Below are 15505 nucleotides of genomic sequence, written 5' to 3'. Positions count from 1 at the left end.
TTATGCTTTGTTTTGAGGTTTGGCGAAATGATTCAGAACGTCTGTTCCTTACACTGTTATAACACGTACATAATAGGTAATATTGGCAAAACACAGTGTCGCGCATGCGCACATTTCGTCGACTGCCGGATATTTAACGTGACCATTTGTTGCATTTGCTGTTTGTATTAAATGGCTGAATGCTGTATGAAGTCGATTGTCATTATGCTATTTTAATAACTAACTCTGGGTTCGCGTGTTTACAAGCTGTTTCACAGAAGATAGCTAAACAAGACAATCACAACACTGCTTTTTCATACAATTCAACGGCGGGTGATCGGACTTTATTACGTTACTGTTCGTTATCTATCTTGACTTCCAAGCTGACGATCTTTGGTAAATATCACACTGGCAATGGATAAATGACAACCGTGTCAGCCAATCAGCTCATCGATAAGGCATAGCAACACTGAGCTTATTGGTGGAGAGCAGAAGCGACTAACCAATAAGGTCACTGCAATCTCACAGTTTTTACTAGATTCTTGAGAATGAACACGAACTTTAAGTGTAGTTTACCGTCGAGCCTCTGATGATATGAAAGAATATCGAGCAGGGGAAAAGCTGAAAGATCTTTTGTGAAAACTAGGAAGAAATATGTTGTGCGGGTGTTTTTTATGTAACAAAACATGTCCAGCATCATTAACTTTTCCGCTACGAGGTGAACTTGTTAAATCTCTCCAGCCTACAGCGCCACCTCCTGTCAGTCTGCAGGAAGTTACCAAACATTTAAAGCTGTTCTTATACTATAAATATACACCACTTGTGGCAATGTTATTAATGTTTATTGATATTGATAAAAACGTACTTTTTCAATAACCTCTCAGTAAATCAACATAATTTCATGGAGGATCCATGTGGGATAAGGCATTTTGACATTTTGAGTGCTTCCGTCAAAATCACAAAATACTCAAACACAACAGCTTTACAAATGTTCATTTAGGCATGCAAAACAAACATACACTCAGGACAGCACAGACGATGTAATCAACATACTCTAGAGGATATTAATTCATGTAAGATCTGTCATAAGATTGGTAGATCAGAAGCTTTTCCCCCAAAGAATGATTTTGGGAAGTACAGGTGTTCTCAAAACTACATAAAATATAAGTCATCAGTCTAACAGCTGTGCAGATTTCACACAAGAAAACAAAAAAACAATTTCAAATAAAACAGCAATACTGTTTTGACTGTAAAATATCAAACAATACACAATACATTCAACCAATACTACATTCATTACTGACCCTCACTGAGTGGTCACAAGTTTGGATTAGAGAATGTCAGTGGTATGATAATCCTAATGATCTTTACACTGTGACACCCACAGCAAGGAATTGCAAAACAGCTGCAGCCTTTAATACATTTCAATTCAAAGTGACCGCAATGAAGCAATCACTCAACACGTATCAGAGCTTCCTCTGTATTGCTCATGTACTTTAAATCCGGCACATTCAATATGTCCATATTTCTTAAATATGAATGCTGCTCGCGATCACATCATCACGGGTGAAAAAGCTACCACTCGTCACTAAAACAAAGTTTCTTATTGTGTGCATAAAATCTTCTCTCAGCTTCGTTAATGGACAAACGATGCTTCAGTCATTTCACTTGAATCAGAGGGAAATCCAGAGACTAAGCAACTACACATAAACATACAACACAGCAATGCAACGTACAACCACTGTCCATAGAGAACAACAAACAAAAACAGTCCACAGTTCAGCTGAATGTGCCTTTGAATTGTAAATATGATGCAGCGGCTAAACCCACCTCAGTGCTCCCGCTGCTCATTTGAAATCTCAATGCAGATGAGGACTTGTGTCTGCAGCCTCTCACTTTCAGAGCAACTCTTAGGCTGCATGTGGCAAATATATATGTCCCAGCACATTAGAGTATTATTGCATGTGCTGAGCCGAAGTGAAAAAAAAAAGATAATATTTTAAAGCGCTTGGTAAATCAACATCAAAGTTTTCACTAGCACAATACCTCAACCCTACTGCAGTAACACTGCAAAATGTCACGTATTGGAACGTGTTACAAAAGCTAAAATAAAATCTTTACATCAATAGAACTTAACAAAAAACCTTTCGCCATCATCCTATTATGAAATTCAAGACTGGTAAGACTTGCAAACACTGTGTTTCAATGGCCATTTTGTTCCATTTTACCAGTATTCCTCTGTTATTCAGAATATGACAACACTCTTTGATACGGGTCATGTAAACAACATATTGCGTTTGGATGTTCAAAATTAAGCCTTATTCCAAATGTAGCATATTCTGATTAAGATATGTGGCTTGTGCTGATAGTATTTGGCTTTTATGAGCATTCTTTGTACTTGTATACAGCCCAGAATATGCATCTCAACTGAGGTTATCACCACAGTCTGCAACACACAACCTCTTTACTGCTTATGGTCAGCTCTGTGCGTTTTAACCAAACCAACAAGCCAACAGTTTGCAAGGCTGGGTCAGAGACACATGCACAAAACAAAAGCCCACATTTCTGTTTGGAAGGAGAAACAAACACTATGAGTGATTTGGACATCAACAGGCTTTTGGATATGCAAAACTGTCACAACACTAACCTTTTCAAGAGGGTGGCTGAACGAATGAAAGAGGGAGGATATGTTCGTTAATCAGAGTAGGCACGGCTGCGTGTAAACAGGAATATTAGCGTATTATAAATTTCTTTGAGCCGTGTAAACAGCTGAGCAGGGATATTGTCTTTTTCAGAAAAAGGGCAAAAAGCCAGGATATTTTGTGAAATAAATACACTGACTGTTGTGTGTGTACGAGGTGTATCGTGAGGGAACAAAGAACCTGCAAATAACACAACTCAAAGGAGATAAGAACATATATCTGTGCTTTCAGAGTATTCTATGTGATTGAAAACATAGAGGTCTGTGTTATTGGTACAACAACTGCTTCCTCAAAGCAGTGCTGGGTGCAGAACATGGCGGAGAACCCTACCGACGAGAGCAGCCCTGCTGGAATGCCTGAAAGTGGGTGCCTGTGTGTGTGTGTGTGTGTGTGTGTGTGTGTGTGTGTGTGTGTGTGTGTGTGTGTGTGTGTGTGTGTGTGTGTGCGGGGGGCTGGTTTGGCAGGTCAGGTCAGGTTGAAGGATAATCACTGGTGTGGGGGGGGTGGGTGAGGTAGATTTTGGCAGGTCACTTTTGTTTACAAATGCCATTCCTGTCCATGAAGTCTTTAAGCCTGGTGGGAAAATCTGTCATAACTCCCGTGGCTCCCAGGTCAAACGCCCTCTGGAAGTCCTCCTCGTCGTTCAGCACCCAAATGTAGACCTGAAACCAGATGCACTCACATCACACAGTGGAGGGAGACGCACAAGGCTCAAGAATGCTTCTGTACTCTAACAGCAGTCTTAGCGACCACTCGAGCCTATTTCTGAACTTGTAGGGGACCTTGGACATTTCCCAGTGACTGCTCTTAACTACAGCATAACACTGCAACCACAACAAACAGCCGTCAGCACAGAGCCAGGCTCAGTGTTGATATTTCATACCAGGGAAAACCTTTTCAGTCGTTCCTGGAAGTAAACTTAACACAGATAAAGTGACTTCGCCTTGACCCAGTTCTGTCCCTAGCTGCTCTGAGCTACGTTCGTGTCAACACTGGAAACACTGTTGTATAAAAAAGGCCTCTGTCATGTAAGCAAACCTGTCTGGAGCTCAGGACAGTGAGTACTACTACAAAGGGCATGTAACAGCAGCTTTACCTGTATTCCCCTTGCAGTCAGATGCTGAAACAGAGCTTTCCTCATCAGCAAGCTGCAAGAGAAAAATAAACACTTGTCTGCAGGGAGAAGCTGCAAATACAGCAAAGCTAGAGAGACGAGTAGTTGTACCATTGTTAAATACATTAATCATGGTCACGCAGTAATGTGTGTGTATTATTTTGTAATGAGGCCTCAGAGTTCTTCCCAGCGGCCCTGTTCAGCTACGTATCAGCACTCCTCAAAAACACAAATGTGCTCAGCAGAAGAAAATACATGAACATAGTCAGAGCTACACACAAGTTTATGGAAGTTTAAAATTGCAAACAGCCACACATTCAGCCACTTGGACTTTTTCAAATCTTCAGACAAATGAGTGACTTACGTGTCAGCCATCCAGGTGATGAGTCGCTGACTCCTGGTTAATTTGCTTGGATCCTTAAGTCTGAAAAAAAACAAAATCACACAGGAAAAGTGTCAAAAAAGTGACATCCCATTGATGTGGTTGCCACAGTCAGACTTCTCTTTTGCATTACAGGTGATCAGAGGTGCAAAATGATGAGCCGTGTTGACTGCGGTCAAATACAGCCCACGACATCTGGATGGAACAACACATTGTCTTCATTCTCAGAAATGAAGGAAATCATTAACTTAAAAAAAAAGATGACACAGGCTGGGAGAAAATGGTTTCAACAAACGTCAAACAGCAACACGGCTTCATCGGGTCATAATTTGTGGAGTACATTAAACACAGCAGAGTGGTGATAGATGTATGGACAGTGAAACTGTAAGAGTGTTTGTAATCCTTGTTAATCCTTAATGAATGTTCAGCACATACGTATAATCTCCTCTATGACCTTGATCTTTATGATCCGCTAACACGCACTCTGTGGGCGAGGGGTGTCAATGTTTCTTTTAATGACTTAATTAGAGAGCGAGATCGTCTTTCAAACAACACTCTGGCCCAGATAACAGAGACAGAAAGGACACGCTGCACAGAATCGACCAATGAACAGAGTGCAGCAGGTACACCTGTGCCAATCACGTCAGGTGCCTCTGGTGATAAAAGAAAGAGTGATTAAAAGTACATTTAATTAGAGAAAACAAAGAGAAAGTGTGTAACTTTTAAAAGTCCACTGTAATAAAAACATCAAGCCAAAGTTCTGGAAATAAACTATTCCACACAAACAATTAGAAGATCAAAGTCTACTCACTGGAAGATTTCAAGGGCTTTCAGCCACATCTCTTGGCCTTCACCAGATGTGCCAGATGTGATGAAGGCCCAGTACACAGACACTGTGCCAAGATTGTTCTGAACTAGTGTTTCCAAGGTCTATAACCAACATTTAAGCTCAACTCCACAATCTGACAAACAAGATCACCATTTAAGTTTTTTACCTATAAATGGAAATCAACCGGCAGCATTAAGAGAACAGTTTCCTTCAGCTAATTACTGAGCAGCAGCTAAATGTCAACTCAGTCTTTTTAAAAGGTTAGAGCGGTAATTTGCCCCATGCTGAAACAGAGGTCAAAGTACCAACCTAGTGCTATCAAGTGTCGTGTGCTTGTAAACAGACAGATACTGATCTCCTCAGGTAGAGTCGAGTGTTGCTGCTGCATCTTACTGACAAACTACAACTGTGGTCATGTTGTTCAACAACCAGCAGAGTTCAGGGTTACTGCCTGCAGCCTCTCCTGTAAGCTGTAAGTGCACCTCTTTTATATTAAATCCTGTTTGTATGTGCATGTGTGTAAACCTACTTGGTGATAATAGAAGGCATGGGGATCTCCAGAAACTGCTCCTTGAGGGGCACAAAGGGCAGAAGGCCGGTGTAGAAGAGGCCTAACAGCTGCAAAACTCTGGGGAGGCTGAACAACACTGGAATACGTGGGTTCTGCAAAACGCAAACACAGAACTTGAACTTGGGGTCAGCTCCCTTAAATTCAGTCAATACTGGTGATGTGTGATGACACAGCATGAATCTGTACTCTAGACATCTGAAATGTACTCCACATGTAGTGTAGAGTAGATGTACTACTTGTATTGAAAAGTGCACAGTTCCTCCTCTCTGTGGCCCCCAGTCCATGCCAGTATAAGGCCTGCTATGTAATAATACTATTTCTGGTAGCATATGCTTTTTAAGGGGCCTGCAGGTAAACTGAATTTCACATTTTATGTAAATGTACCTCTTTGTAACATTTCTTTACAACTTGGTTGCTGGCGTTGCCCCAGACGGTCAGGTGCTCTCTGTCGTACTTAACCACCAGCTCAGAGACCTGCAAGGATTAAAGAGTCATCATTACACAAACTCCATGAAATACACGGTGCACAGGTGTGAGACATGAATTAGAGCGTAAGTCTCTTAGTTTTTCAGGATTTTGGGCCAAAATGACAACTATGGGCTGCATGTGTACATACGACTTTGCACAATGAGGTAACCACTAATGCTGCTTTTAAGGGCATACAAAAATCTGTGAATAGCAACTGCTGCTCAACAGATGTGACTATGTTGGAAATTAGTAAACAAAAAGAAACAGAGAGAGGAAAAAGTTGTTTAAAAAGAGGGTTAAAGCACCAGAAGAAGAAAGAATAGGAGGAAACACACACACACACACACACACACACACACACACACACACACACACACACACACACACACACACACACACCTTTTTGATGAGCCTGTCGTTGTTGACCTTGATGTCAATGTTGACGGGGGTATTTGGAAACGCATCAAACACGTCCCTGAGGAGAGGGATGCGTTTGTCTTCTCCCCCCTCGCAGAAACACTCTGCACAGACAAGGACAAGTGGAAACCCCATTCAGCTTCAGAGATACTCAACATGACGGAGGAGGGGGGTGCACATCGGCCCAAGTGAACTGACACCCGGTCTCACGCCAAAGCATCTAAAACACCTGCTGATCGCCTTGCCTCAACTAGCCGTGAAAAGTACACATGTATGTATGAAGGTGTAGTACCAGCAGGTATGGGCCTATCACATGGTTTGGTATGATACCAGGTTGGCATCAGTCATTTTAACTGTGGCTTTCTGGCTCCCTTGCCAACATATTGTAGAGTTAAACTATATCATTTACCAAAAGTCAACCACATACAGTCATTTTAAATTCTGTTGCAGATGAATTGATCCATTGTATTAGCAGACAGGCAAACTTCAAATAAACACAATATTCATGTTTTCTGATACACAAACTCAAATCACAGACAACACTGAAACCCCTGAGGAGCACACCGGCCACTGATGTTGCAGATATGCATCTGTGTGTGGGTGGTGTTAGCTTTGCAGTAACCACAGCAGTCTAGTGTACGTGATGCTCACCTCTCTGAAAGGTCACACCCAGCTTGCAGAGGTACGGAGGCAGCTCCTGCAAAGTGCACACAGCAGTCAGTGGTTAACAGATGAGAATTACAGTCAGAGCCTGCGACGTCAGGTCCAGAGGTGACGAGATGAATGTGACAGAGGCTGTTCACAGCAATGACAGTTAATATAGAGGGGACAGGACCCAGCAAGGACACATCACAGCAAGATTTATGTGAAGTTCTCTGTGTGTCACTCTACTACAAAGTCAAAGAGCAGTCAAACTGTGATGTGAGTCTTCAGTTCCACAAATGGCATTTTGGTATGAAATCATTTAAGGCTTCCCAGGAAAACAAGGGTCTTTGTTTCATGAACGCTGTGTATACCCTGCATCAAAGACATTGAACAGAGCGGAGCAGAAGTCCTGAGTGAGCGACAATTTACCAACTGCCTCACTAAGAATTTCTGCTGGATTAGATTTTTCTTAATCTGGCAAAAGTTCATCATGTGACATATCACATGTTCAGAACATGATCCATCAGTGCTGCTGCCTCATTTACACAATTTATACATGAACACAATGTGGAACTGCTATTTGAATTCTCACAAATATTCGAGTTTGTAACTCAAATTTTTGTGGCCTTCTCAACCTCTGTGTCTTTTGCATGTTAAAGGAGACGTTGCAGGACAGTAACTCACAGCATAGGCCATGTCAGAGATGTAGGCGTCGATGCCGGTGGACCTCTGCAAGTTGGAGTCATGTGAGACCACGACCTGTTCGTCTTTGGTCAGGTGACAGTCCAACTCCAGCATGTCTGTGCCGAGATCCACGGCGCTGCATGAACCAACAAACATACTGTGTTTATAGCTGCGGCGTTTCTAGCAGTTTATAGCTGTGTGACTGTGGTCACAAACTGACCATGACTGAGCTCAAATGACACACACTGCCCACAATCACACGCACAAGCAGCAGTTATGTTTCACACATGCAGGCAAAGAGCTTTGTCACTGTGACTGAGGTTTCTACTCACTGCTTGAAAGCTGCCATGGTGTTCTCCAAGTTTTCCCCTGCGCCTGCAATGCAAGAATGTATGGTGCAGTGTTATTTTATATTGGCATTACTGTGGGACCCACAGCGGGAACATTGCCCTCATAGGGACACCCATGACCCTCTGGGAACCCTGTGTGGTCAAGAAACAGTGTATGCAGCTTTATTCAATGTCCTGTAATAACCACTGCAGCTTACCACAAAATTAATAACAATGACCATCCTGTCTGATGGAAATACTGTAATAAATGCACTTCAATGTAACCAAAACCATGCAAATACATTAAAAACACGTTAACAGCCTCACCTAGCCAGTCTTAGTGAGAACTTAAAGTCAAAATAACTTCACTTACACTCATCTAACTTCACTTATTCAACTCACAGCTGTCCAAACATGATTATTGTGATGCTGACAGGTGACGTGAACCTGAGGCTCAAGACAGAAATCAAATATATGCGATGACATGCATACATGACAAATGCTGAAATAAGAAAGAGAGCCACTGGCTCACCTCCACGATGGGATATGTGCCTGCCGAGGAAGGCCTCTCGCTTCTTCCGGTGCAAAAGATTCGGACATTTGAGCAGCAGGGCAGAGGTGAGCACGTAGCCCGTTACCGTTGACAGGACATACACGGCAGCACACATCTTCGATCAGGCAGCTGGAAAGCAACACAGTCCACTCAAATTAATGTCAACAGTGAAGCAGGATTTCAACAAACTCACAGTCTGTCTGTTTTTTTCCCAGACAGAGACATTTTGCAACATTGAGCAATAAAATACCCAAAATGAGAAACAGCCAGTTGACCTGCAGCCCCAAACTCAGTATTACATTAACATTGATATAAATGGAGGTAAAAAGTCTTTGCAAGTGAGAGCCATCACATATTATCAAAAAATATTAAAGGTGTACATATTCACCATTAACAAGTTGCATGCATATTAGCAGCATATTGGCTCTTTATTCGTCATTATTCAGCACTAATACCTTATTCTGCATGATTATACTGTACAACTACCAGACAACTACCTAAGAGTTTTCCCTTAATAACCTCCTATAAGGCATTCAGAAGTGCTTTATAATGATTTATTAAGAGCCAATAATATACATGCTAATAATAAACTGGTCAATGGTGACTAGAAACCAGACTAGTAACCAGTTCGTGCCAGATAACCATCAGATGTGAGGCACAAACTGCTGCTCAGAACGTTTCAGATTTTAAGGTTCAGCTGATATTGTGTCACTCAGCCTGTCATTCATTGTCAGTGGGACAGCTTGAGCTGCCCTGCTCTCGGTGAGGCAGAAAGGATTCACATTAATATGTCAGCTAGATAAAATTACGGACATCTTTCTTCATAACAACACCCCATTGCAGCAACTATTTAATGACATGCTCGCTGACCAGCTAACTGACGACAGTGTACTAGCTAAAGCAGGCTAACGCTAGCTGAGCTGGGCTCGAACTCACAGTATGAAATCTTACCTTTGTCATCAAACTGTTTGGGTTTTCTTTCTCTTTCGTGTTGGCTAAACTAGGCAGTCCCAGTGTGACTTAATTAGTGGTCAGGAACCCACACATTAAGCCACTTTATATGCAGATAATTCACCAGCCTCTCGTCCACAGCTCCAGTGAGCTTTGCACCGCACAGCTGTCCCTGACAAAACACTTACCGGTCGCTGTCAGTTGTCTGCGCATGCGCTGTAACGTACTCCGGAGGCATCAGCCATGGCCCTCCGGCCCAGTATTTCAGAATAAAAGCGTCATTTCGACACATTTTGAGTGACTACATATTTTGGTAGGAATATTTTTTACGAGACCAAATGTGACTGCAATTGCTTTATCTTAACCTGGCTGGTGTGATGACACATCACAGTCCAGCACAGGTTTGCTGTATTACGTGCAGGGTTATTTCATTTGTTTTCTGATCATTATGGCTGGCTTATACAGATTTTGTTGGTCCTTTTGATATAACGCATTTTAATTTGTATTTTATTTTTCTGTGTGTGTGTTAATGAGGACCCAAGTTCTTATTTCAGTCAGGTCTTTTTGAATGACATTATGTTCTTGGTGATCTATCTATCTATCTATCTATCTATCTATCTATCTATCTGACAAAATGTCACAGAAAACACACATGCATCTAATTATTATTGATTGTCACAACATGCTGTACACTTACGTTGACTTGGACCTGCAGTTTCTTCTTGTTATTTTTTTCTTAAACTGTTAATTTAGGTTTTTATTTGATTATAGAGTACAGACCAATAAATGTGTTATCTTTTTAAATATAATCAAACTGGAATTTGTTTTGTGTCAAAACATCGCTCTGTCTGGCTTTTGTCATTCTATTTTGTGCAGGTTTTGCAATTTTAAAAAACACAGAATTTTCACATCCGACTATTTAGATTCTTAAATCTTTAAAAATAATTGTCATCAAGTTCCAAAAGCCACATTCCCCCTGGACACCAGCCTCTATGGCAAAGTGAGTTACCACTGGTTTAGTCGTTTCATCCACCAGGTGTCGCTCATGTGCAGCTGTGTACGTGACGAACAGCATATAGTGAAAGATAAAATATGCACAAAACATCTAGCTAACAGGGAGCCGGGTGAATCATGGCAAAGGTAAAAAGGTAGACCTTGAGTCTGCATTGTATAAAATATAGTCAACAACATCCGTTTGCTTTTTGCTCTGTGATGTTCTAAGCGAAGAATTTGCTCAGAACAATGTCCAAGTCAAAATCTTGCACTTTTGCACCAGTCAAAGTTCACTTTGTGCAATAAACCGTCTGGAGATGTGACACACACCCTGGAGAGAAATGCTTGAACATAGCACTGTGAGCAAGTCATTTCTTTGTGGTTAAACAATACTTACTCGTTTTGTTTTAAGTGAGAGTGGGGTTGCTGCCCAAACAGTGTAGTGATTACAAAATGTCTCAAAGTTTAACATCCATTCTGGAGGAGTGGAAATGTCTGGAAGAGGAGTATCAACAACTTCAGGTAGGAAACTGGTTATTCATTGCATACTTAGACACAATGGCATTTTTTAAATTTGATATGAACGAGTTAAATCTCTTGTAAAGCTGCCAAACATCTGCTCATTAATGTCAGATATCTTGATTGTGGTCCAGACTGCAATCTACCAGACCAAAAGTTCAAAATAGTGCAAAATGCTTCATCTAATACACATTTTCTTTGATCTGAATTCTTTGATTTCTTTGATATGAATCATATTCTTCTCACTCAGGAGAAACACAGAATGTACTTAGAGAAACTGAATGAAATATCCAAGCTACAAAACAGCTGCTCTTCCTCCATTTCCCGTCAGCGCAAAAGACTGAAGGAGGTGTCCCACCAAGTCAAAAAGTGACCTTACACACACACACACACACACACACGCACGCACAAACACACACAACCAAACCAAACTTGCATTGACACAAATTTATAGTATACAGATAGAAACAGTACCTCCGGTCATACACATTTATTTGGACAAAGGGTGAAAGAAAGACTTGCTAATATGGAGAAAGTGGAACCCTCTCAACTCAACACACACACACACACACACACACACACACACACACACACACACACACACACACGCACACACACACACACGCACACACACACACACACGTGTCAGTGTTACAGACCAACCCTATGCCCTTATGCTCTTATATCGTCCATCAGATGCAGCACAGGACGATCAGAAGAAGATGCTAAAACCTTGGATGAAATCAAAGAGAAAATAAAGACGCGACCGAATGCTTACTTTGAAATGGAAGCTTTCCTTCCCAAGAAAAATGGGTGATGACTTCTATTTAATCAAAAGCAGAAGGAAAACCTGCAATTTGATGTCACCGCTCTGATTAAATACATAAAAATGGATCAGTTACTTTTATTGCCATACATCAATTCAAAAATAATATTATCGTTTCATATTGCAGCTTGTACCTCAGTCTGGTTCTTGGAAATGTGAACGTGACTCTCTTCAGCAAGCAGTCAAAGTAAGTAATGCCCCGAAACCTGAATATTAAACCTTCTATTCATTTGCATGGTAACGTATATGTGGTTAAACAACATTTTCCGCCCTACTTTAGATTTATCTGTGAACTTTCACCCAGTAAAATGGTTTTTATTTTATCTAACAAGTACTTTAGATTAATATTAAATAGATCCCTTATTTCCTTAAATAAAGCATTTTCTTGGCTGTTTTGCCTACTCCAGTAGTACTGAAAAGCCTTGTATTGTATATTGAAACCTGAATTTGTCACATCCTTTTCAGATTTGCCTACAAAGATGAATATGAGAAGTTCAAGCTGTACCTCACGGTCCTCCTGCTGCTGCTCTCTCTCATGTGCTATTTCTTTGTGACCTACAGGTAAGCATCGTCACATATCTCTCATACAATGAGTTTATCATATGGACACCATATGTCCACATCCAGCACTTGTCTTTTGTCCCCGATTTTAGATTTGTTGATGCAATCCTCAACTTCCTGCTGGTGTGGTACTACTGTACATTAACTATCAGGGAAAGTATCCTCATCACCAACGGCTCCAGGTCAGCCAACCACCCTATCAAAATATTGAAAATAAAACTACCATATATTTCATTAAAAAAAACATATTCTTAGCTCTCTGACCTAAAAGCATGTCAAATAAAAGTCTAAACTGAGTTCTGTATCATAGGATCAAAGGCTGGTGGGTTTTTCATCACTACATGTCAGCTTTTTTGTCGGGTGTAATGCTAACATGGTGAGTAGAGGAAGATAAAACCCCTTAAATAACAGGTTAAGAAGCAATGAAACTCTATTATTCTATTTTGTTCCTGTCAGACGAAAATACATCAACTTAAACTGTAGTTTTTATGAACAATTTACATCTCTCCCACACCCAAGGCCAGATGGGAACCTGTACAAGATATTCAGGAGCCAGTTCCTTGCCTACTCCTTCTATCAAAGTAAGGTCAAAGTACTTGAAATACGCTCATGGTTCACACTTTCCTGAATCAAACTGATCGGTTTTTCTTCCATGTGGAACACACAGGTTTTGTTCAGTGTCTGCAGTGCTATTATCAGAGTGGATGTCTGTACAGACTGCGAGCTCTGGGAGAAAGACACAACATGGATCTGACCGTGGGTGAGATACGCTGGCCAAGGACGCAGAACACAGGCGCACTCAGCCAGGCATAACATAACTGAATATTCAATTCGAAAGTCATGAGAAGCAGTGGTGCGTCATCCGGCGTGTCTTGGGCTCCCCATCGTCCCTGCTGCTAATAAACAGATGTGGGGGTTAAAACAAAGTGATTTTTAAACTCTTGTCTGCTTCCTGTTTTCAGAGGGATTTCAGTCGTGGATGTGGAAAGGGCTGACGTTTCTGTTGCCCTTCCTCTTTTTTGGTCATGTGAGTACAGTCTGTGACACAGACGTGATTTGCAGCCGAAGTTGAGAAATGTCCTCTAACTGCTGCTTAGCTTGCATCAAAAATTGTGCATTGTCACGGTTTAGTCCGAGTGACACAGAAAAGACGTTAATAAGTGCTGATGTGTTCATGTAATTCTGCAGCGTCATGATTTGACACAATGTTTTCAGGTGATCTGGATAGCAGCGTGACCTTTAACACGTCTCTGTGTTGCATACTGCAGCGTATACATTCAGTTTTCACAAAATAAACCCTGATGTCATGTTCTGTCTTGTAGTTCTGGCAGCTCTTCAACGGCCTGTCTCTCTTCCGACTGGCTCAGCGTCCAGACTGTAAAGAATGGCAGGTCCGTACCTCAGTCACCAAGTTTCACAATTTCATCTGGTTCTTACTAAAACTTAAATATTTGCTGAAACTATTTATCTATCATCCAGCCAGCATTAACACTTCTTAATTGCTTATACAGCATGCTTACACCAGTAGAGGCCTTATCATCTGTATGGCTATGGTGAAATCAACCACAAGTTGAACATTGAATTAAAACTATCATGCTCACTCATGTATTGTTCTCTGTGTTCCATGTGATGCCAGGTCTTGATGTGTGGTCTCTGCTTCCTTATTCTGTTCATGGGAAACTTCTTCACGACTCTTGCCGTGGTCCGTCAGAAGGTCAAGAGCAGGAATCAGAAATCGAAGAGTCTGTGATACTTAATGTTGCGTCTTCTGCAAATGAAAGCTCATGTCATCATTACTGCTATTGTTAACATTGTTTGCCATCATAAGTCTCTGACTATTATTACAATACATGTACAGCAGACACAAGGACATGGAAAATGTTTAATATTCAATCATCATTAAAGGTTAAATTATGACAATAAAAAGAGTAAAATTACTCCTATATGAAAAGACAATGATTAAAAGCAGCCTCCAATAAAGTATATCATATAATACAGAAACACTTGAAGATGTTTTTTAGTACTCCTACTTTTGTCCTTGTGTTTGAATATCTTTGATATATTTTTCTTTTTTTTTCACCTTTTATCTGGTTGAGTTAAAGTTGGGTATCCCCACGAGGATTAAAAAACTACGTCTCATTTTATTTTATTATGTTACATTAGATAAATATTTTCTCCCTGTGGTTAGGTAGTAATGCAAACTGTGACCTTAACTGAGGCCGTACTGATGTAACACATACACTCATGTATTGTATTTAAGTACAATTCTTAAAGTAATTTACTTGAGTTTTTCCATTTTCTGTTACTCTAAACTTTGTACTTGACTACACATTAGAGAAGTAGATACTGTATTTCTTCCTCCACGACGTTCATGTGGAAGCAATATGAACTAGTTCTTTTGCATGATTTTATGTAGAAAACCTGTGATAAGCTTATAAAATATGATTAATTGCTAAAGTTAAAACTACACAATAATCAATTTCTCTCTGAAATGTAGTGCATTGAAGCCTAAAGGATAAAACAGATAGACAAATAGAGTACCTTATTAATCCCAAACGATACTGGAGAAAAACAAACAAAAGCAAAAAGACAAATGTGAATAATATGACAGAAATATCAAATAATAAGACAGAAATATCACAGCAAATATTTGATAACAAATAATATAATAATTGAGTAACTCTCCGTCTCTCTTGACAGGGTCACTCTGCCCCTAAATGAATACTTTTACTTTTCATACATCAAGCACATTTTGGTGTCCTTGTGAACTTCTGCTTAAAGAAGATTTTGAATGCATGACTTTTACCTCTAACAGAATATTTTTATTATGTGGCATTGGTACTTTTACTTCAGTAAATAATAGTTCGTCCACTGGACGAATAACTAAACATGGTAATCTAACATATGCCCTTGGTACTGTCAACGTAAACACCCTTGAAGTTGAGGAGGACGTGTTTAATGACTCTGCCTCTCATTCTGTCA

The 15505-nt window shown here is 40.5% G+C and overlaps 2 protein-coding genes across 2 annotated transcripts; one reads left to right on the top strand and one right to left on the bottom strand.

Moving 5' to 3' along the window:
* Positions 1-955: 955 nt before the first annotated feature.
* Positions 956-9842, bottom strand: gdpd1 (glycerophosphodiester phosphodiesterase domain containing 1). The gene is made up of 11 exons (XM_076735799.1): positions 9625-9842; positions 8653-8802; positions 8124-8166; positions 7792-7927; positions 7114-7159; positions 6445-6566; positions 5962-6051; positions 5536-5669; positions 4160-4219; positions 3778-3829; positions 956-3343 (listed from the first exon to the last, which is right to left on the bottom strand). Exons 2-11 carry the CDS (start codon positions 8786-8788, stop codon positions 3209-3211), a joined length of 954 nt encoding a protein of 317 aa, XP_076591914.1. The 5' UTR covers positions 8789-8802; positions 9625-9842; the 3' UTR covers positions 956-3208.
* Positions 9843-11070: 1228 nt separating this feature from the next.
* LOC143323755 (transmembrane protein 120A-A-like) lies at positions 11071-14273 on the top strand. The gene is made up of 12 exons (XM_076735801.1): positions 11071-11139; positions 11387-11505; positions 11833-11949; positions 12090-12149; positions 12428-12523; positions 12616-12705; positions 12834-12899; positions 13043-13104; positions 13191-13283; positions 13486-13550; positions 13846-13914; positions 14160-14273. The coding sequence occupies exons 1-12, from the start codon at positions 11071-11073 to the stop codon at positions 14271-14273; spliced, it is 1020 nt and encodes a 339-aa protein (XP_076591916.1).
* Positions 14274-15505: the final 1232 nt, after the last annotated feature.

This window comes from Chaetodon auriga, chromosome 7 (genome assembly GCF_051107435.1).
Source record: "Chaetodon auriga isolate fChaAug3 chromosome 7, fChaAug3.hap1, whole genome shotgun sequence".
Taxonomy (NCBI): Eukaryota; Metazoa; Chordata; class Actinopteri; order Chaetodontiformes; family Chaetodontidae; genus Chaetodon; species Chaetodon auriga.
This window is presented reverse-complemented; position numbering and strand designations above follow the sequence as displayed.